Here is a 20870-nt window from a genome sequence, read left to right as displayed (position 1 = left end):
GAGGCCAATAGAAGGAACCAAATGTCCAGTTCCCAAATTTCGTAAAACGATATCATGCTGCAACCGCAGCCCGAAGCCGAGAACAGAGAATCAATCTACCTCCTTAGTCTCCTTGACCACATTGACCGTCGCCCTCGGAGTTTCAAAATTGGTCAAACAGCGTCTCGCCGTCGACAGCAGTCGCATCAGCGCCAGCACCTAGACCCTTCTCTTCAGCATCGGACACCTCTTCCTCCTTGACAGGGCTCAACCTCTGCTCAACCATTCTCTCTGCGCTCTCAACGACAGTCTCCTTGGACACCCGAGCTTTCTTGGCTCTGGCCTTGCTACTGTCCCCTGCAGGCTTGCGCTTCGCGGGTGAACTAGGACTCTCACTCTCGCCCGCCTGCTTGGCTTTGGTCTTGTTAGGAGGGCCAGCCTTGGCAGGTTTGGTTTTCTTAGGGGAAGAGTCTGGAGAAGCTCCTGCTGCGTCGGGTTCTGATCCGGGGGTGGTCTCGATCTTGTTCGCTGCTTCATTGTAGGCCTTGATCAAGCGTACGTAGCGTTTTGCACTGGGTGAATTGTTAGTTCTCAGGGGGGGATCTGTTTGTGAGGTCCTTGTGACGTACGCGGCTGCTTTGCTGACGATGTTGCATTCTTTCGCGACTTCGTTGAAGTCCACCTGGGATATAGTTAGTTGAGGTGATTCAAGGGAGGTTGGGGTTCGGAGGTGGGAGGAGGGGAGATGGGGCTCACCTTGCCGCTGTTTGAGTAGCGGATGCAGCTTAAGAGGAACTGGACTGTTTCGTCGGGGTTTGTGGGTGCCATTTTGATTGTTTGGCAGGCGAATTGGTGTTTTGAATGGTAGATGTAGGTATGATGTGAAGGTCGGGTGGTATATGGAGAGAGGTGAGGAAGTTGTCGAGAGGAGGAGTCTCTAGAGAGAATAAATAGAGCGAGGAGCTAGAGCGAGTGACCTCGAGGATTCAAAGACAGAGGTGAGTGAAAGGTGTTATGAGAGGCAGCTCCACACAGGTACCGAAAGGATAAAGAGATAGTCAGGAGAGGGGATGCGAGAGATGAGTGAATAGATGAAGTAGGTCAGGTCACTTATTCTGAGCTTGTGAAACAGTCAAGCGACAAGGTGACTTGCTTCCCAAGTGTTTCTAGGCAATGAGAAATAAGTATTGAACTAGGGGATGAATAGTTGAAGAGTCTATTGTTTTCTGGTTGGACTCACTTCTGTATGGCGCCTCCATCGAGTGTGTGTTGATTAGCGACAGGTCTTGGATAAGCGCTTTACGGATTCATTGTATACTATCTAACAGTCATCAATGAGCTGTCATTTGTTTTCTAACGTAATGGTACCTATTCTAGACCTAAGGACGAGCTCCAAACACATTCAATGCTTAGAAACCTCTCGGTAAAGAGATAGTGTCAAATAAGAAAACATCAAGGCTCAAAATCAATCATCATTTTTTTTCGGCTTATTACTCGTATCCTCCAGAATTCCCCTTTTTACGAGTCCAATAGCAATAGCTGTTTCCATCCTAATGTCGTTCGTCACGGTGATCCGAAAAGAGGAAATGTGTGCCTGTTTCGTACCTACACTATCAGTCATCGTGTTGCTATATGGGAAGTGGCGTGACAACTTACACTAGCAAGGCTCTCTGCAGGTCCTTTAATCTTCAGCTTTGATAGCGTCGCCCTCCATCTTCACGTCTTCGTTGTCCTTTTTGACCTGAATCTCGACAGACTCCATGACGGCGGGCTGCTGGGCGACGGCCTGCTTGCCCTTGCCTCTTGGACCGCGCTTTCCGGCAGGCTTTTTCGAAGGAGAGGCAGAGCCATCAGTGCTCACCGGACCAGTGGCGGGAATCGGCTTCGAGTTGGCCTTGGCTCCCTTGCGAGCAGCAGGCTTGCGACCAGGCTTGGAGGGAGAGGACTGGACGGTCTCGCCGGAAGACGGAGCATCCTCTTCGCCGGCAGTGCCATCTTTGGCAGCCTCACCAACAGCCCCAGCTTTGCCAGCCTTGGTAGGGGAAGAGGAGAACTTGCACTCCAGGTTTGGGAATCCATAGCGCTTGCTCAGTGTGCGAAGACGGTTGCGGGCTGATAGAACATTGCTGTACTTCAAGGCAGTGGCAACTTTGCCGATGTCGACCTGGATGTGTTGTTAGAGGTATTACATCTCTATAGTTAGAAACATAAAGAACTCCTTTGACTGACCTGCTTAGATTCGTTGAGATGCTTCAGGCATTCAATGATGAAATTGGCATCGGCACTGTTGATATCCTCGCCGTTGGTCTCGGGGTTGCTGGACATTTTCAGTGGAATAAAAGTACTAATAACTTTTAAACACGTCTTTGGGGAAGGTTAACAGGATCTTCAGGTAGTGAGGGTGCCTGAAGGGAAAGTTGAACGCGTTATGTAGGTACAAGGCAGGGCGTGATCGGGCTATGTGCCTGGTATTGAGGAGAAGAACAAAACAGGATCACAGACGAAGACGAGTGTGATAGGGGGTGATAGCTAGAAAGGAAAGAAAGAAGAGTAAACACGTACACAGCACATTTTTTATAACAGCACGCCGAGAGGTAGGGACTGGTGATCGTTACGGCAACGCAGAACTGAGATATCAATGCTCGGTGATGGACCAAATCACAGATAAACTGACGCCAGAGACTCACTAAATTGAAACTCATATCAAGTCAATTTGTATAACACTAGATTGTCTCGATCCTTCATTCTGTTCTATGTCTGTTGGAGGAGACTCTAAGGAACGGTTCTAATATGAGTAGCCCAACCAGAATCTGAAAGAGACTTACTGACGGGATAGTCACAATTCATGGTCCTAAAACACCAAGGGATAGTATAGTTAATTAGCTAGTCAACCTTCATTGGAAAAGTTAGGCCAAAGAGTACAATTGCAACGCCAATCCTGTCAGATTATATGTCCATTACACACATCGAGAATCAAACAAACATAAGCCAAGCATCTTAACGCCTCACCATAAGTCATGTAACAGATGTTCTATCTTCATCACGAATCGCTCATCTACTCCCCTCCAGTCTTGTCAAATCCTCTCCTACTGTTCCTCCTGGGGCGGTTCAATTTTCACGCTTGCTTCATGCATTTTGCCTGGGGCTTCCGGCTCGGGTTCAGGCTCAGGCTCGGTCTTGATAGGAGCCCATGTGCTTGGGCCGGCCTGCTGATGAAAGGCCACAGGCGGCGAGGGTGGGAAAGCGGGAACAGGCGCGTACATGGTCAAAGTTCCCGGGGCCGCGGTCAGTGGAGTGTACGGAACCATCTGCGGTTGGACAGGCTGCGGATGCATCACTTGAGTGGAGACATGAGGAATGTCTGCTAAATTCTGGACTTCGTGACCGTAGGGGTCAACCTTGATGTAAGGGTTTGACTCGTACGCAGGACGGGCATTTTCTTGCTTCACTGGCGGCTGAGGGGAGCCCTTGTCCTTCAGCAGATCGGCTTTGCTGGCAATTCCCTTGCCGGTCTTTGCGGGGGTCTTTTTGGGGCGAGAGGAGCGCGGTGTAGATGTGATTCCTTCCATTTGCTGTCGAAATCGAGAGTAACGCATCCGAGCAGCGTGGCCGTTGGAAATTTCAAGCTGCGAAGCAACGAGGTTCCAGTCAATCTGTGGAGGCGCATTGTTAGCTGCAGTCCACAATCCTGGGAGTGCAAGAGGAAGACTGCTCGACTCACAGATTTCAAGTCCAATTGCTTGATAATTGTGTAGAGAAACTTGGCAGTAGGGCCATCAGTTGGCATCGCCTTGCTGCGTCTGACGGTTGTCATGGCTGACTTGGGAGCGAATGGTTTACTGATGAGAGGGGTATCAAGCAGAAAGCTTGCAGTAGAAGGTCCAGTTGTGCTTGGAAATTTGGGATGTTGAGATTGATGGAGGAAGATGCACTCTCTTGCACTGATGCTGGATATATAAGCCTCTGGTATTGGATTTAGCCCAACAGGAGAAAATGCTGTTGTTGTCCGCCACAACGGCTTCTTGCAGCAACAAAGAAGCTGTCTAGGCATGAGTGGACGAAGAAATAGACAAAGCAAGTGGAGTTGATTTTTGGGGATTCTGGTCGAATTGGATACCCAGAGAGTAGTTGGAGGCTGTAGCTATGTCTTCGTGTCATTCAAAGGAAAATCTTCCCGCAAATGAGACTCCCACTCATGAATCTAGTTTCTCATCGATGAAGTCAACCGCTTGGCTTTTAAGGATATATTTCGCAGCAGAGACATCGGAGAGAATACTTCTCCCATTCTCAATTTATTCAGGGTTTTGCTCATGTCTCATGTTACTGACGTGGGATCATTCCAATCCTTCTGGATTGCATTGAAAAGAGTTGCTATATGGCCAAACAGGACAGCCTTCTTTGTGATCGCGGCATAATATTTTCAAGACAAAGATGGATGCGCGGCTCATCTGAAGAAATTCTCAGGACTACCAGCAGTCATATTATGGTTTCTAGTGGCTTCAGACATAATGAAGGATTATGGTGCATGTGTTGCAAGGAAGACAGGATAGATAGACCTGTCATGCCAGCTCGACACCCACAATGCTTGTCAATGTGACAGGTCAGATTCTGTAGGTTAGGTGGGAATCTCTTCAAAATTCTACTACAAGAAAATCATCCATTGCGCATGCTAACAGAGTTATCTCAGGCAAATAGCCTCACTGAGTACGGTTTAGTTTCCATTCGGTAGCACCCAATCTACCTGGCTGTCAGGAGAGTCGAGATCTATTCTAGTCCTCCTGGAGCTGTAGTCCATGATAGCGACCATACATGGTTCCTGCAGCTCCAGCTCCGCTATTTTGTATCAGTTTCGAGCTAATCCTGCATCCTGAATTGCTTTTTATTTTAGCATCTTCAACCATGGTATCAGCACGCGTGCGCGTCTTAACGCGTGTGATGGCCGTTATGCTCGTTTTTCGAACCGGGTATAAGTACTTGAGCTGGTGATTCCTTCCATCATTCCATTGACACCTCAAGTTCCTCCATTAAATTATCGTTGCTCAGTTCCCCAATCGACTTCCTGTCTCTTAAGCCCGCTCAACTGTTGTCTTTATCTTCAACATTAAACAATGCCTGCATCTCGCATAAAATGGGACGACTGGAAGGACAAGGTGATGCTAATGGCAGTGTTCGAGCAAATGAACATGACCTCTCCCGACTTCAAACGCCTCTCCAAAGTGATGTGTGGAGATTACAGTGCGGACGCTCTGAAGTATGACCATCATTCAATGGAAGTCCACCAGCGAGGAGTGCTAATAGGTGCTGCCGAACCTACAGAAACCGCTTCAAGACGCTCAACAAAGAAGCTGCAGCTATCTTGCGTGATCGCCAGCGCCATACCGGATCTCGAGAAATGTCAGCTGAGACACTTCACATGATGTCCGGAGCTGTGAACGGTCCAGACGATAACGATGTCCTCGTGGTCCGAGAAGTTGCGTTGCGAAGCGAGCTTACGCCCCCTCCAAGCGAGCCATCCCCGAGTATGCAATCGAGACGCTGTCCTCCGCAGACACAGAGAGTTATGCCGGAAGTTATCACGCCAAATTCTCATTCTTCCAGCATAGGTCGCCACGCCCAGAGCAACGGCGTACAGTATCAGCAGCACTCGAGTTTGAACTACGATCAAAATGTGCACCCTGCACGCCGTCCCCAGTGCTCCCACGATACAACCTCCCCAGCTCGGCCGTACAATCATCCTCGTAACTCTCCTCAAATAACGTCAGGCGGACGTGATTTTCCTCGCAGACAGCAAGATCGGAGCTGGGATCAGAGCCACAGGACCAAGAATACTGGTGGAAGGCCTTTCAAGCCGCGAAATCAGAACAACCGTCATCGCAATATGCCCCAGATGACCCGAGTCGAAATAAATCATGGACCTGTACATACCAGATTCTAAAAGTGAAGCATTTGCGTCTTGATGCATGTATAGAATGTTAGCGATGTATTTATTGCGAGAATATGGTACTCTGTTTGTATAATTAGGGACACTTCGAAGTCATTTTTTTCTGGATTACATTGATTCAACATAGAGCTCCTGATGGACAGCACGGTCAGCTTCTATTTATGTTCATTTGATGGGAGTCAGGTCCTTCTCCTGTCTACATAAGCATACTGCTGTTCGAGAGCGCAAACGGGCAAACTTGCCAGGCTTTCATAGGCCGTGCTGTTGAAGCAGTTACGCATACAGTGGCAACATTGACGAATTGTCTACATTACGTGTAGAAGGCTTTTTTTTTTATCGGATGGCACTCAGGAATCACTGGAGTGAATACATCTTCATGATGTTAGGGCTAGACGGAGGAAATATATTCCGGCATAATGTATATTAGCACGGTTGATGATTGCTCAACCTCATTTCTTCTCACTACTAGTACTACTGTTGTTCAGAGGCAATGTTGAGCATGCAGCGCACTACTGTTTCTACTAGCTAGAAATGGTTGTCTGGACACCTTTTCAGCTGAGTGCTTTTAGTGTAGTCGACATGCGATGTCCTAAAGAGGGAAGTCTGGTCGAAAAGATAGGATCTTGGAACTGTAAGTGGGCTATTAGCCTATTGCGTGTTTTCCCTTGGTGAACCTGTTTCCAGATGACAACAGTTGACACCATTTGCTAGTGTGAAATGAGGAGAGACATGGATCGGAAAAACAGGCAGAAGAGCTCTGTAGAGAGAGGCTCTATGTATAGTACGTACTATCTCTCCATACCATCATTCCTGCCTGAGTAGGGAGGGAAAAGAAGGGAATGCCGTGGTTAAGGGGAGCTGACTGGGCCTCAGTGAATCCCAGCATGGCCATGAGTGAGTGATCAACTTAGGCCAAAAGATATTCTCAGCGCCAGCAATGCGGCTGCGCATGGGAATGCAGCAGGTGAAGTGCCATACTATGCAGCCCACAATGGAAAATTTTCACATCTTTCTCTCGGCGCTGGTTATTTAAACCAAGCTGGGCGTCTTCTGCTTTTCTCTCTTTCAAATACTCAACCATCATATCATAGCAGATCTTTGATCGTTCACAACACATCATTTGATCGATTCAATATCACCAATCGCCAATACAAACGATGGCTAAGAGAAAGGGCCCTGAAGGCGAAGATGACAGCGCCAGTCATCAGCAAAAGAAGGGCCCTGGAAGAGAACGCGGTGGAAAGAAGCGAAAGACTCCGTCGTCTGCACCCGATCAGACTACCTCAGCTGCTGCAGATGGCTCTGTGTTGCCCCAAACCCAGGAATCTCTAGCGTCCAGTTATCAGGAGTTGCAGACCCCAGAAACTCCCATCCAGCAGCCTTCCAAATTTTGGACCAACGAACTTAGGATCGCCTTGCTTGTCGCAGTTCTGAAGGAACTCGATCACACAATTTCGGAGAAGACTTGGCACCAGGTTGCTGAAAACCTCAAACTAATGAAGCCTAACATCTCTTGGAATGGCGCTCGGTAAGTCTTGTTTTCTACAATGCGTGAACACATCACCTTGACTATTTCTCCCTTCTGAGAGTTCATCTCCGCTCTTGTGGAAAGATTCTACACACACTGTGACCATCCTTCGCGACCTGGGATTGCTGATAGATTTAAAGCTTGGAGTTCGGCCGTCTCAGAAGACAAAATTTCCCCAATACTACGCCCGCCCCGAGCGGCCGACATGACAAGCTCGCTCAAAACTCGAAGGACGAGGATTAAGAGCCCAAGGCAGTAGCTCCCTACAATTGGTAAGTACGTCTCGATCTGACGGCGCATTTAAGCCTCCCTGACAGGTGCTGGCCAGGCAAACTCTCTCAATCACGATGAGGATAACTTATGAGCGGCATGATCACCGCCGCCTCCCTCGTTCCACAATGTTTTACCGGCAGTAAAAGGATCATTTACGCGAAGATGGGTTGGGGATAGTTATTATGAAGACAGATATCTTGCACAACTCCTAGTTCTTGGCTTTGTATCTTGAAGTCCGTTGTTTGCTTGTCTTTTTATGTACCACCGTGGCCATGATTGCATCAGAAACGTATCTGAAATGTTAGATCCGCAGATAATAAGTACTTGGAAACCCGCGGGTACCATTTTTCATTGCAGCAGCTGCCATACTTTCGTTGTCGATGTTGATGATGTCGCCTGTGGGGCATGACTAATATGCGAATCGACAAACTCTCAAACTCTCCTTTCTTCGCACACGTCGGTCACTGCAGTTTCTTTTCTGCCACTTGAGAGTCTTGAAATATAGCGCTGTTAACCCATCAAAGCCTGGGAAAATGTCGTTGGTTGCAGTAGGGGCATGCTATGTTGACACAATCTTGACGTTGGTTGAAACTCGTCCCCCACATCGTTGACAAACCAACACCAGCTTACCATCAATGCAGAACTCCTCACTACCCGGGAGAAGATGAGAAGTTGCGTGCTTCTAGTATCTCTCATCGCCGCGGAGGAAACTGTCCAAATACCTTGGAGGTGCTGCAGCAATTGATAGCACACAGCAAATCAGCCTCAAAAGTCTCACTGAACCTTGTCGCAGTTCTGCCCGCAAAGGCATCTGTTGCATCGCAGGAGATTTTGGCAGGCTTTGGACCCGGGGTTCAACTCGAGCATTGCATATATCGTGAACAATTCAATGAACCAGCATCGAGTTATATCATTAAAAGTCAAGCCTCCGGAAGCAGGACGATTGTCAACTACAATGAGCTCCCGGAAATGACCGTTGAGGAATTTACAGCAATTGCAGATAAGATTGGCTCCAATGCCACTTGGTTTCACTTCGAGGTCAGCAACTTTCATTCTCTGTGAAACGTTCAGGATACTCATGTTCTATCTGCAGGGTCGGATACCAGAGGTAACATTGGCGTGCATCCGTTATCTACGTCAATCCTACCCTTCAATTAAGATCAGCGTCGAAGCAGAGAAACCTGCGCGGCCGGGTCTTCAGGAGCTTGCGAATGAGGCTGACGTGGTTTTCTACTCGAAGAGCTGGGCTCATGTATGAGCGCTTCCTACAACCATCATATGACCTCTGAGGCAAAATCTGCTAAACTTTGTCCAGGGGCAAGGCTACGCATCGGCCGAGGAATGCCTTCGAAAGCAGTGGCCCATGACGCGCAATGCGTAAGAGAGTCCTTAGGCCTTATCCATGCGTGTAGTGTTGACTGATATACTTCCATCAGGTCTTTCCTGTGTTGTACGTGGGGAGAAGACGGGGCTGTTGCTCTAGATACCCAAGCCGGTGAACTGTTGCACAGTCCTGCGTACACAGCGCCAGACTTTGAGGTCGTTGAGTAAGTCGATCTCCTGAAGGCATTTGACAGAAATACTGATCAATGCAAGTACTATCGGAGCTGGTGATACATTCATAGCCGGATTGTTGTATGCTTGGCTCTGCCAGGAAAATTGGAATCTCGCGACGAAGATACACTTCGCGAACCGGGTTGCGGGCATGAAAGTGGGACAGGAAGGCTTTTCTGGTCTGGACAAGGCACTGGAGTCATTTTGAGAACAAAACGTTCAGAGAACGGGCAGTATCTGGTTATACGAGCGTGTGTGTCTCAACAAAGTGCAAGAACAAGTGTTAGAATGGGACGGCGCCAACTGTCAGGCGCCATGACGGGAAGAAGCACATCTGCTCCATACGAGGCGACCAGCTCTTCTACGAGCCTAATACGACCTTTCAAAATGGTCAGGTGAAGTGGTGAGGCGTGGCTGTCCCATGCCAGAACACTGACATCCAAGATATCGAGGCCCGAGACAGTTAGGTCACCCTGCGTTTAACTCAGCTCCTATTTGCTCAAAGACCTGATGACACTGGAAAGCTTTCTTTCATTTTCCTTGCTCTTTGTAAACAAAATTCGAGCGATTTCCACGCTGCCCCGTGCGGCCGCGAGATGCAAGGCGTACTGGTACGCCCGTCGGCGAGGCGGGCAACTAGGCGGGCACCGTTGTCCACCAAGTCTAAAAGGATCTCTGGAGTAGCTGTCATGGTTGCCAAATGAAGCGGGGTACTTGGTATGAACGTCCTCGCACTCTTTCCAGAGTGATTCCTTCAGATTTGCTTAATCCTTTGAGCATATCTGCTGGATTCTCTTGATACAACATAGCTGAGCTGCTTCAGTTATCTTTAGCTTTTGTTAGAATCTCATTTAGAATATAACAGACTTCAATAGCCTTTGTATGCGCCAGATTATCAGCCCATAATCATGGTTCCTTGCCGAAACTTTCCCCCTAGCTAATCGATGATTAGAATTTCCGCGAAGGAGAACACTAAGCTTCACCCAAATACTAAATTATGACAGGTCCATGCGGTTGCTAAATCAAGGGCAGCTATCTGACAGACGATTGCCCAGAGAAGGGCATAGAGAATATTCAAGAAGAGAGATTGTCCCAAATATGGCATCTGTGCTGTAGTACACGGAAAATCCAACTTGGCGATTGGTAGCAAGGATCGTTTCAACCGGCGTCAGAAACACAGAAACGGTGATAATCGAGCATATCAAGGCCTCTCTGTATGGGCATGCCAAGCACTTTTATCTGTGGTTAGCGCACGTGACCTTGTACTTCAAAGGCGGTGAACTCTAAAAAAATATTCTGCCTGCATCTTTTCGGTATTCTCGTGGAGCTTTTCTCAGTGACGATCAGGAACCCAAAAAGCTCAACCGAACTATTCTATTCCAATCATAATGGCTGCCGTCTACAAAACAGTGTCTAAGAAGAAGTCTCGGCAAATCACCGAAGATCAGGATGAGGTAGACATGGAAATGGAAGAGCTCCTCGCTGGAGCCGACGATACAAGCGACAGCGACGAAGACGAAGATGAGCACACTGCGGAAGCGGCCAAGAAGCAGCTCGCCGCTGGATTCATGCCGAAGACTCGTGTCCTTATGTTGACTTCAAGAGGTGTGACATATCGGTATGTTCAGGATTTGCTAGCGACCCCGGACTTGACCTTCTCAGACACTGACGAGCGATTCTAGCCATCGGCACCTGCTCTCCGATCTCTGCTCTTTGCTCCCTCACACGCACAAAGAAAGCAAATTAGATACAAAAAAGAAGACGGCCGGCTACAATCTACTCCTGAACTCCCTCGCAGACCTCCACTCGTGCAACGTCATTTTCTTCCTCGAAGCACGCAAGCGCGGTCAAGATTTGTATCTGTGGCTGGCTCGTCCTCCCAACGGACCTACGATCAAGTTTCACCTCACCAACCTGCACACTATGGGTGAATTGAACACTGGATTTAGCGGCAACTGTTTGAAGGGTGGCCGTGGAATTGTAGTTTTCGATCAGTCGTTTGACGAACAGGGTCCTGTTATGAGCAGCCCTGGAAATGAGTACCGCGGATTGATCAGAGAAATGCTACGTGGAGTTTTCTGCGTGCCCAAGCGTGGTGTCAAGGGCATGAAGCCTTTTGTTGACCGCGTCATCGGTGTCTTCGGCGTGGATGGCAAGATTTGGATTCGCGTCTATGAGATTAGAGAGTCCGAAGGTGGAGCCAAAAAGGACGACGAGAAGAGCAAGCCCACGCCCAAGGGCAAGAATGCTCAACCTGAGATTTCGCTCGTTGAGATTGGACCTCGCTTCGTCCTTACGCCAATCGTCATTCTTGAGGGCAGTTTCGGTGGCCCTGTCATCTACGAGAACAAGGAGTATGTGAGCCCCAACCAAGTCCGCAGTGAGATTCGTGTGAGCAAGGCGGCGCGTTACGCGAAGCGTCGGGATGTTCAAACCAACTTGATTTCGAAACGCACTACGTTGGGCTTGGCAGAAGGCGAGAGAAAACCAGGTCCTCTCGACACCAAGAGCCTCTTCTCTTAAAAGCTCTTAAGGTCATCATGATTCTGATTCCGGTCCACTTGTCGTTTCCGTCTCTTTTTTTCCATGAGCATTAGACTTGATATCCTGAGGGGATGTACATGTGATGCGAGGGGTACATTGTTTCGGTCATTCTAAGGCGTCTAGGTGTGCAAGATAATTTAAAAGTTTCGTATGCTCTCCATCCTTGGATTTGGTGGCTCTATTCCCAAATTCCGGTTAACTTATGTAGCATGCAATAGAACATTACATCTAGAGAGACTTGTTTTGTTTCCCAACAGAGGGACGGACGAACTCGCTTATTCGTCGAGAAAGGATACATGTATGGAAACAAGAATCATCCGAGGCAATCATAGTTATCCCAAATATTTGACAACATTTCGACCCAACAGTGAGGGGAATTTTGGTAAAGCAAGGGGCGCAGATTAGATAAGCGGGGTGTATAACTAGTTATAACTTGGGGTTGGACCTCCTGTATAGACATACTCCAACTTTCTCCGTCCACCATCATGGCGGCGCATTTGCCATCCAGTCGTTCGCGGCTGCGGGATACTCGTTTCGCATCAGCTACGATGTTCTTCAGTATGCTTGCTCTAAATCAGATCGCTTTCTCTTCTGTCAGCCCCAACGGCGGGGTTTGCACCTAAATTCATACCCTTGTTTGCGACGACGGCGGCGGCGTTGACTCATTGATATCAAGACGCTGTCAAGGCTGGCGCTTCTCCCGGTCTTCACGCATACTGGGTTCTAAACTGTTTACGAAGATTTCTATTAGGTACTTCAGAAATTACACACTGCTCTCCCGTTTGCTGTGCTGACATGTTACTTGGTAACAGAATATATCACCCTCATATCGATGGATCGTCTGGCAACGGAGCTTTTGCTCCATATATTTCGCTCTTGCGAGAGCGTTTCTGATGTTCTCAATCTTGCATCGACCTGCCGATGGCTTCGCCGTGTCTTCAACCAATCCCACAAGCTGCAAATTCTTATTGATGTCGCGGAATACGAGTTTGGACCTCTAGACGAGATCGTCCAGCTTGTAACACACAATGCAAGCCAACCAGCACACATCATCCGCCGAGTTCCCATGTCCGAGTCGCTTCTCCGACAGGTAGTGCAGGTCGGACTCATCGCACGGAATTGGGAGGCGATCTACCCGGTCAAGAAATGGAAGGTTGATTTCGAGAATCGGCGCTCCCTAACTGACGATGAACGGTTTCGGTTGCGCCGTGCTATTTATCGCTTGTGGCTATATCATCGCGCTTTCCATACCTTCAACTTCGACCGTTTCTCGCGTAAACTTCGTCACGTCGTTTCTGAGCGTGCGCAGCTTCTGCACAACTGGTCCACCGCTGAACTGGCCGAGGTCGAGGACATTCGGCTTATCATCACTGACATCGTGCAAAATCACATTTGTCCCAGCAACGGGACTATCCAGCGCAAGTTCCGCAAGCGGTATCCCGAGACCAATCACCAGCTATCATTTAATATTCATCTGAACTATCCGAAAACGAGTACCCCTGCGGGAGTACACGAATGGCCTGACAAGGCTGACCACACAGTCAATCAGTACTTCTATTCCGCTCACCCCACAAATATCACTGCATCACCCGCGAAGTACAGATCGAGATTCCGCAATGACTTCTTTCATGACCCCGGCTTCGAAGGTTGGGGGGATGAAATTCCGCATTATTACGTAGTCCAGGATATGATGAAGCTTGACCCCGGGCAGGTCCTCTGGTTGCGCGAACATGCGCCCATGAAAGAGCAAGTTGAAGCCTTCATACGGTCCTTGGGCGATTGGTTTCGTGATAACGGAGAGACATTCGGAGATACTCTTGAGTGGGTGATGAATGAGCGCGGTGATGATATTGAGGAGTTTCGGGCTGCGATAGCAGATCGGGAACTGGGAATCGTGTGGTCTTAGTTCTACTTTAGACTATTTCATGCATAGCATTCTAGAAATTGCATAGTTGAAGTTGTTGAGGTATATCAGGTGCACTATTCGAGGTGTTAATGCACGAGGCGATACGCGTACTGGACGTCCAAGGACGCCAGTAAGCCTAAGCCATTGCAGATCCCCTGCAAGCCCGTGAGATCTTCCCATCAAGTCATATCTGACTCCCCTAATAATATCTTAGCCTCACAGGATATATCTAGTGCATGTTTGCCCAACATGACAGTCGACACTTGACACCGAGGCTATCCGCATCTGGAGACGAACACCAGAGTCTGGACTTTCCCAGCCTCTGACCGACTCGCTTGCACCACCACCCCTGAGAAGCCGAACGAATCGCGCCAACCTCACTCTAGATAAGTCAGAAAGGGTCATGAAACTCGAGCTAACTAGTGAGACTTGCGCGCACGAATGAGCAGTGCCTGGGTGGGGACTGGGGAGTCGCTACGGACTAGAATCCTCGCTTAGTCAAGGGCTTAGTAGACCTGAGTTGAAGCTTGAAGCTCAACTTGTTCGTTCATCGCAGATGATAATAAGCTCGAGCGGTGACTATGACTGCTCCGGCAATAATAGACCACTTGAGGCGACGGATTCGGATTATGGAAGGCGAGGAGAGAAGCTGCCGTCGGGGAATTTCATTGTTGTGATTTGTGAATAGCGTACTGGCGTCGCGTGGGTCACTCCACTGTTTAGGAAGGTGGAGCCTAGGCCCACTAAATGTCGATGCTAATTTACAGTTTAGTCTACATCACGGGCTGAGGGCCTGAGGCTCGCAAGTCACAAAGTCAAGTCGTAACTGCAGTTCAAAATGCCCCGATAATTGATATCTATCTAGAACAATGATTGAGAATTGCGAAAGTAATGTTGGAATGACAATTTGAACCCATATCGCCGATCCAATGATTGCATACAACCCACCCATCCTCTTCGACGCCTGTGAACAGAACTGCCTTCAAAGGACCATCATTGTCATACCAAGGACAAGCGAACAAGAAGCGATGAGGGACCTAACAAAATAAAGTCGTGAAAGACAAGGGCAGAAAAGGAAAGCGTCCGGAAGAAAAAAGAGTCAATTTCAAGTTAGGGCGAATAAGGACAGAAAAGGGAATAGAAAGAAGTCGACAGCATAATGTCCTGGGAGTAATGATCGCCTACAGTGCCCATGTCCCTGAATTGCCGTTCCCAACGTTCCTCTTGTGTATCATATCCGGGGAGGCTAAGTAACAGACAAAAAGAAAGATCAAGACCATTCAATTATCACATTGCAGAGTAAAAAGTCGTTCGGACAGGCGTGGCTTCCCTTACAGCAGCATATCCGGCGATTTCTAACAGCAGCCTTGCTTCGACTCAGTATCCGGAGCCTTGCTGACTTCAATCGTGCGGCCACTGCTAAGGGGGGCTTGTCCGGAGTCACCATTATCCAAAGCCTTGCTGGAGACGATGCGGTAGATTTCTAGTAACATGTGAGTCCAGTGAGACAAGAAGCCATGAATAGAGGGAGCGAACCTGTGAGGATGTTTTGGAAAGCAAGCTCAACATTGCTTGCGTCGAGCGCAGATGTTTCGATGAAAGAGAGGTTGTTCTCGCCTGTTGCGTTGCCGAGAAAATGTAAGTAAATCAATGCCCGAGTGGCTGCCAGGACAATGAACGTACTCGCAAATTGCTTAGCCTCATCTGTTGGCACAGCGCGAAGGTGTCTCAAATCACTCTTGTTCCCGACGAGCATGATGACGATGTTGGAATCGGCGTGGTCACGGAGTTCCTTCAACCAGCGGTTGACATTGTCGTAGGTCTGGTGTTTGCTGATATCGTACACAAGAAGGGCACCGACGGCGCCACGGTAATAGGCAGATGTAATGGCACGGTAGCGTTCCTGACCGGCAGTATCCCAAATCTGCGCCTTGATTGTCTTGGAATCCACCTGGATTGAGCGGGTTGCGAACTCGACACCAATGGTAGACTTGGAGTCTAGGTTGAACTCGTTGCGGGTGAATCGACTCAGAAGGTTGGACTTGCCAACACCGGAATCACCAATAAGCACCACTATTCAAACGGTCGCCCAGATTAGTTATCGGGTCTGTTGAGGGGAGCATGATGCCGAAAACATGAAACTTGCGGCGACTGCGCGGGGAAAGTGGCAACATTACCCTTGAAGAGAAACTATCCCGAATACTCAGATTAGTGACATAGAAAGCTTGGCGTAGATAGTGGGCGATAGAGGAGTTACTCACATCATATTCATCGTTAGCCATGGTGGGTAAGTAGTATGTGAGCTAATACGCTCTACGAAGAGTTTCTGAGATTCGACGTGGCTGACTGGAGGTCGTAGGAACTGTAAGGGACAGCGGGATCAAATTAAGCCCTGGGGACGCAAGACGGTCAGTTCTAAAATCGATGAACAGCCATAGATGCGAAAGAAATTGCAGATAAAAAGGTAACACTTACAGGGAAAAAGACCAAGGTGGGAAGAAAGATAGGAGTTATCCTGATGCCTCTGGGGATGAAGCGTCCTTGTCTCCCTACTGCTTCCCGGGCTTGTTGCGGTGCCGAGTGGACGCTGCCTATTCGGGCCTAGTGACATACCACGTGACTGTCCCTTGTGCGTGTGCCACTCCCTAGGTGTTGTGACCTATAAGAAGATGCAACGATGTTGACGTTTTCTTCATCTGTTGAACAGAAAGATAAGTTCCTTAAGAAGCGACTCAGAAGAACGATTCTTCCTGATGTGCTCGTTGCCATCTTCTGTCGTATTCTCAAACGAAGCTCTCTTTCCCGTTCGATTCTCTACTTAATGGTTTGAAACAGCCAAAAGGAAAATCAAACACTTTACAGCCCATGAGACTTCAGAACGTCATGGTAGACTCTGTCACTTCGCCTTGGCATCTTATCATCCGGATTGAACTACATCCATCCTGCGTCGGATCATTTTAATATAGAGTCTTTTGGGTCCTTTTGTCTCTCATTACCATTGCTCTAAATTTCGCTATCTCGCTTCTGTATGCTCAGATGGGAAAGACCATTGCAGCTTGATGTCGACATGAGCGACGAGGACGATATCTCGATTACTTCAACTGCACCCAGTGAGCAGGAGTCTGAATATGAAGTGGAAACTATCTTGGCTGAGTTTGAATTTGACGATGGCATCAAATATTTGGTGAAGTGGGCCAATTACCCTATTGAACGATGCACATGGGAACCCCCCCAATCCTTTTGCAATGAACAGACATTGATCGACTGGAATAAGAAGAAAAAGGCAATTGCAGAAGGAAAGCGTCCAGCATTTGATATTGTCAGGTTTGAAAATCATCTAGCTGCCCTTGAGAGGGCAAAACATGACAGGAAGCAAAGAAGAGCCGCAAAGAGGAGACGTCTGGGGCTGGACGGACAAGAGCAAAGTCATCCTACTGTGGAGAGCCCTCCGAGTAATAACGTGCCTGACCCAAGGATTCCTGATGGTATTGGCTCCAGTGATATCGAAGTCGACAGATCAAAGGCTTCATCCGGACAAACTCCCCGAACGAATGCCAGCGCAGGAAGTGCGCAAGCTCAAATTCATCAACTTCCAAAAAGACCACCTCCCCCTATCTTATTCGGAACTGCCCCGGCTCCCACCCGCGCGAAAAGGATGAACAGTTTTGAGACGCCAAAGTTGTTCAATTTGTCGACAAGATGGAAGTACGAGAAGGCGAAAGCTTATGAGCCACCTCCTGATATGAACAAGCTGCAACTCATTCGGCCATCCGACTGGCCAGCCAGGACTGGGCTCGCTGCGACAACGATAGGGCGGCACAGCGTCAGCTCACCTAGCAGGAAGAATGACGCCAGTACCGCTAGGCTCGGATCTCATAATATGAGCTCATCCGCGAAGGATGGGCCAAGCTCGGCGGAGCTAGGTCCTCATGGTGTTAGCTCGCCAAAGCAGGGTGACTTGAATAGCGTAAAGATTGGATCGCACAACGTTAGCTCATCGAAGCAATTCAATGCAGGTCCGGTGAAACTAGGCTCGCATAATGTGAGCTCTCCTAAGCCGGTTGCTTCGGGGAGACTAGGCACGCATAATGTCAGCTCGTCAAGCGGAATCAATGACACTACATTGGATCCAGAATCGCATGATGTCGGTTCGCCAATGGACATTGATTCGGATAATGAGACTCAGGGCCAAATTGGCCAAATTCGGGAGAGTTGGGCCTTGAGTTCACCGAAACGCGCACAGTATGGGTCATACAAGCCGAATCGCAGCGTTCCAGAGACATATAGACCAAGGTGTGGTGCGGATACGTGGAGACCTGACCGACCACAGCCAGATAGCTGGAATCCAGGCCAACCTTCCGGTCACTGTCTGAGACCGAATACTGACTCCCCAATCCATCGCCATGAACTCGAAGACTATCCGATACCCAAGCTTCCAACGAGGGAACCAAAACCAAAGGCCCACTTCGTCAACAACCGCCAAAATTTCTGGAACCCTGGTGAGCTCCTTGTCTATCTTTATTACGGCCCAGAGAAGAAGGAAATTGGTTCGGCCAGGCTATGTGGCCTGAATTCGGAGAGTCGAAACTGGCTCATGTCTACCAAATGGGGCGGTCGAATCCATGTCTGGTTTCAACATACATGTAACCTGAAAGAGTATAATGTCCTATGTGAGAACACGGTAAGTCAACTTCTTTGACTTTTCTTCCCATTCGCTGCGAAGTCTCTGCCAAGATTTGCTTCTTCTACTTTGCGGTCCGGTTTTGTTTACTCCCGTTGGAGCGCTTGTTGCTGACCGGAGGCAGAAAAGCAATCAGAAGTACTCCGATGGTTGGATAGAAGGGTTCGATGATACAGAGCCGAGCATCTACAGAATTGGGGAAGAACTTCGTCGTAATGAGCTTGTGGCCATATTATATCCAGCTCCAGACAACAGGATGCAGAAGGTGTTACTTGCCTATTCCCCGAAGTCGTCAGACTTTGCGTTTCTCAATGCAGATTCTGCCCATTCTAGAATCCCTGAAGACGTTTTCCTAAATGTCGCAGTCCGAAGCCCGTTGCAAGGGTTTGACACCATCACTGCTCGGCGTGAAAGAAAACAGCTTCACGCTGAGTCGCACCAGCCAGTACGCCTCGCACTCATAACTCCCCAAGATGCTCCAAGCAGAGCTCGGCCTACCGGAGCTGTGGCTGCTCGGCCTCCTTCTGTGGGCGTTCCTGATGTTTCAACTCCAGGAGCTGGGAGACGCGCGAATGAAATATCCAACCTTCGCATTCGAAAGTCGACGGACAGCAAAGTCATGACACCAAAAGCATCTGAAGCGTTAGAGGTGACAAAACCATTCGATACAGCAAATGAGTCAGTCTCAACAGACACAACTAGTGTAACCCCCAAAATTTCAACTCAAACCCCTGGCGCACACAACTTGCAAGCGGCACCCCAGAACACACCACGAGAATTAGAGCATGCGAATTTAGCCGTACAGGATCCCGCACAAGAGACCAACGCACTATTATCAACACCGCAGGCTCCATTGCCAAGACAAAGGACTACGCAACCAGCAACTGAGACCTCATCTATGACCTCTGAGGCTCGAACAGCGCCGGAGGCAGACCCTGGATTTCCTTCCCGCCTGAAACCCGATGCGAGCATGGCTCAGTCTATTGCAGGTGATGTTAGATCGCTGTCGCAGCCGTCTGAGAATACTCTTGATCTGGATGCGGTCTTCAAAGAACAATTTAGTGTCACCTATGATCTCTTGGCGACCGTGAACGATGCTGAGAAGCCGACGAAGGCTCAAGTATTCTACTTGATGTTTCCTGCCGGGTCCGAAGTAGTGCAGGAAGAGTACGAAGTTATGCACAAGTTTCTGAGAAAGCACAATGCTGTGACCTATTCAAATCGCCTTCCGGAAGATTGGGAGAGATTTGCACGCACGATACATAAGGGGGTTGTCTTGGTTAGTCAGGAAGCACCATTCATTAATAATCCAGCAGCTGCGCTGACTCAATGAAGGCTCATGAAAGCTTTATGGATTATCATGCCCTACCTTTCATCAAGGAGCTGATCCATCGAAACGTCAGCTTCTGGAGCCTTTCTTTAAGAAAGCCACTACAATACGTTGACTACCCCACGTATTTCCAACGTGTATTCCCTCATGGCGGTGTCATCCTAATCACAGAAGACTTCATGCTTAGGGACCCAGACGCCACGCTCATCATCCTGGCGTGGCTAAAGGATTGGATAAAGCAGAAATTCCCAGGGAGTTGGAAGGTCATGTTCCGTCCAAATATCCTGGACTGGCTCCTCAAGCAACCTGAATTGAAAGATCCATCCAGGCAGGGAATGTAAGTCCCTTATGTAGCCTTGTCGCTTTCTCCCCTCTAACCTGGTATCCCAGATGGTTGAGCATGTATGCTCTGATTCTTCAATTAAACAGTCGCGTGGCAGGCTCAGAACGGCCAGGTGCAAACATTCTCAGCGGCGCCAGCGGTGAGCATAATGAAGATCCTGTGATTTCACTTGACGCCATCCCACTCTATGGGTCGCGCACCGAAGATGATGACGCGAGTATACCGAAAGGCCTTACACAGGAGCAAAGGAATACCGACCACCTTGGAGAATTTTTCGCGGGTTGGGCAATAGTCAACAACCACAGGTTCAGACGGTTCGTCATGCTCACGGCAGTGAAACCTCTACCGAGATGGGAAGCCTGGCAACATATTGAGATCAGATATGGTGCAAAAGATTTTATGAAGGCCTTCAACATCAAGTACAAGACGTACTGGGACAAAGTGAGGCCTAGGCCAGGGAAACCAGGTCTGTTGTCAGAGTTGAAATCCCAAAACCAGAATCCTGCCTATACACCCCGGACACCTAGAGCGAATGGTCCTTCAGCTGATGAGCTGGATGTCTCAAGGGTCAGCGGGTTTTCTCACGGCCCTTCGAGGCTGAAATACCCTCAACCATACCAATGAACTGACATGATTTGCTTTACTCTATCCTTGAAGGACTGGTTTCATAACCTTGTTTTTATGCCCTTTGGTTCAAGGGGCAATTGTCGCATCAGATACCCATGTAGTAACAAGGTTTTACATCAAACATCAACAGAAGAATGGCCAGTGACCAGAAAGACACTGAGAAG

At 48.7% G+C, this 20870-nt stretch overlaps 10 protein-coding genes across 10 annotated transcripts; 6 read left to right on the top strand and 4 right to left on the bottom strand.

Moving 5' to 3' along the window:
* Positions 1–142: 142 nt before the first annotated feature.
* Aspvir_006150 (uncharacterized protein) lies at positions 143–807 on the bottom strand (the record flags this gene model as incomplete). The annotated part of the gene is made up of 3 exons (XM_043269358.1): positions 143–551; positions 609–661; positions 736–807. 3 exons carry the CDS (start codon positions 805–807, stop codon positions 143–145), a joined length of 534 nt encoding a protein of 177 aa, XP_043125293.1.
* Positions 808–1660: 853 nt separating this feature from the next.
* Aspvir_006149 (uncharacterized protein) lies at positions 1661–2304 on the bottom strand (the record flags this gene model as incomplete). The annotated part of the gene is made up of 2 exons (XM_043269357.1): positions 1661–2143; positions 2209–2304. The coding sequence occupies 2 exons, from the start codon at positions 2302–2304 to the stop codon at positions 1661–1663; spliced, it is 579 nt and encodes a 192-aa protein (XP_043125292.1).
* A 761-nt stretch (positions 2305–3065) lies between these two features.
* On the bottom strand, positions 3066–3793 carry Aspvir_006148 (uncharacterized protein; the record flags this gene model as incomplete). Its single annotated transcript, XM_043269356.1, has 2 exons — positions 3066–3632; positions 3701–3793. The coding sequence occupies 2 exons, from the start codon at positions 3791–3793 to the stop codon at positions 3066–3068; spliced, it is 660 nt and encodes a 219-aa protein (XP_043125291.1).
* A 1294-nt stretch (positions 3794–5087) lies between these two features.
* Positions 5088–5914, top strand: Aspvir_006147 (uncharacterized protein; the record flags this gene model as incomplete). Its single annotated transcript, XM_043269355.1, has 2 exons — positions 5088–5230; positions 5278–5914. The coding sequence occupies 2 exons, from the start codon at positions 5088–5090 to the stop codon at positions 5912–5914; spliced, it is 780 nt and encodes a 259-aa protein (XP_043125290.1).
* Positions 5915–7077: 1163 nt separating this feature from the next.
* On the top strand, positions 7078–7691 carry Aspvir_006146 (uncharacterized protein; the record flags this gene model as incomplete). Its single annotated transcript, XM_043269354.1, has 2 exons — positions 7078–7448; positions 7589–7691. 2 exons carry the CDS (start codon positions 7078–7080, stop codon positions 7689–7691), a joined length of 474 nt encoding a protein of 157 aa, XP_043125289.1.
* A 563-nt stretch (positions 7692–8254) lies between these two features.
* Aspvir_006145 (ketohexokinase) lies at positions 8255–9483 on the top strand (the record flags this gene model as incomplete). The annotated part of the gene is made up of 6 exons (XM_043269353.1): positions 8255–8301; positions 8363–8759; positions 8815–8973; positions 9037–9098; positions 9158–9268; positions 9318–9483. 6 exons carry the CDS (start codon positions 8255–8257, stop codon positions 9481–9483), a joined length of 942 nt encoding a protein of 313 aa, XP_043125288.1.
* A 1180-nt stretch (positions 9484–10663) lies between these two features.
* Positions 10664–11798, top strand: Aspvir_006144 (ribosome biogenesis protein BRX1; the record flags this gene model as incomplete). The annotated part of the gene is made up of 2 exons (XM_043269352.1): positions 10664–10893; positions 10958–11798. The coding sequence occupies 2 exons, from the start codon at positions 10664–10666 to the stop codon at positions 11796–11798; spliced, it is 1071 nt and encodes a 356-aa protein (XP_043125287.1).
* An 853-nt stretch (positions 11799–12651) lies between these two features.
* On the top strand, positions 12652–13725 carry Aspvir_006143 (F-box protein; the record flags this gene model as incomplete). The annotated part of the gene is made up of 1 exon (XM_043269351.1): positions 12652–13725. The coding sequence occupies one exon, from the start codon at positions 12652–12654 to the stop codon at positions 13723–13725; it is 1074 nt and encodes a 357-aa protein (XP_043125286.1).
* Positions 13726–15080: 1355 nt separating this feature from the next.
* Positions 15081–16007, bottom strand: Aspvir_006142 (Rab family GTPase; the record flags this gene model as incomplete). The annotated part of the gene is made up of 5 exons (XM_043269350.1): positions 15081–15208; positions 15262–15342; positions 15409–15798; positions 15861–15915; positions 15987–16007. 5 exons carry the CDS (start codon positions 16005–16007, stop codon positions 15081–15083), a joined length of 675 nt encoding a protein of 224 aa, XP_043125285.1.
* A 785-nt stretch (positions 16008–16792) lies between these two features.
* Positions 16793–20703, top strand: Aspvir_006141 (putative Chromo domain protein Chp1p; the record flags this gene model as incomplete). Its single annotated transcript, XM_043269349.1, has 4 exons — positions 16793–18406; positions 18531–19573; positions 19723–20073; positions 20127–20703. 4 exons carry the CDS (start codon positions 16793–16795, stop codon positions 20701–20703), a joined length of 3585 nt encoding a protein of 1194 aa, XP_043125284.1.
* Positions 20704–20870: the final 167 nt, after the last annotated feature.

This window comes from Aspergillus viridinutans (assembly GCF_018404265.1).
Source record: "Aspergillus viridinutans IFM 47045 DNA, scaffold_4, whole genome shotgun sequence".
In the NCBI taxonomy this organism is placed as follows: Eukaryota; Fungi; Ascomycota; class Eurotiomycetes; order Eurotiales; family Aspergillaceae; genus Aspergillus; species Aspergillus viridinutans.
The sequence above is the reverse complement of the archived record's forward strand: the minus strand, read 5'-3'. Positions and strand labels throughout refer to the sequence as shown.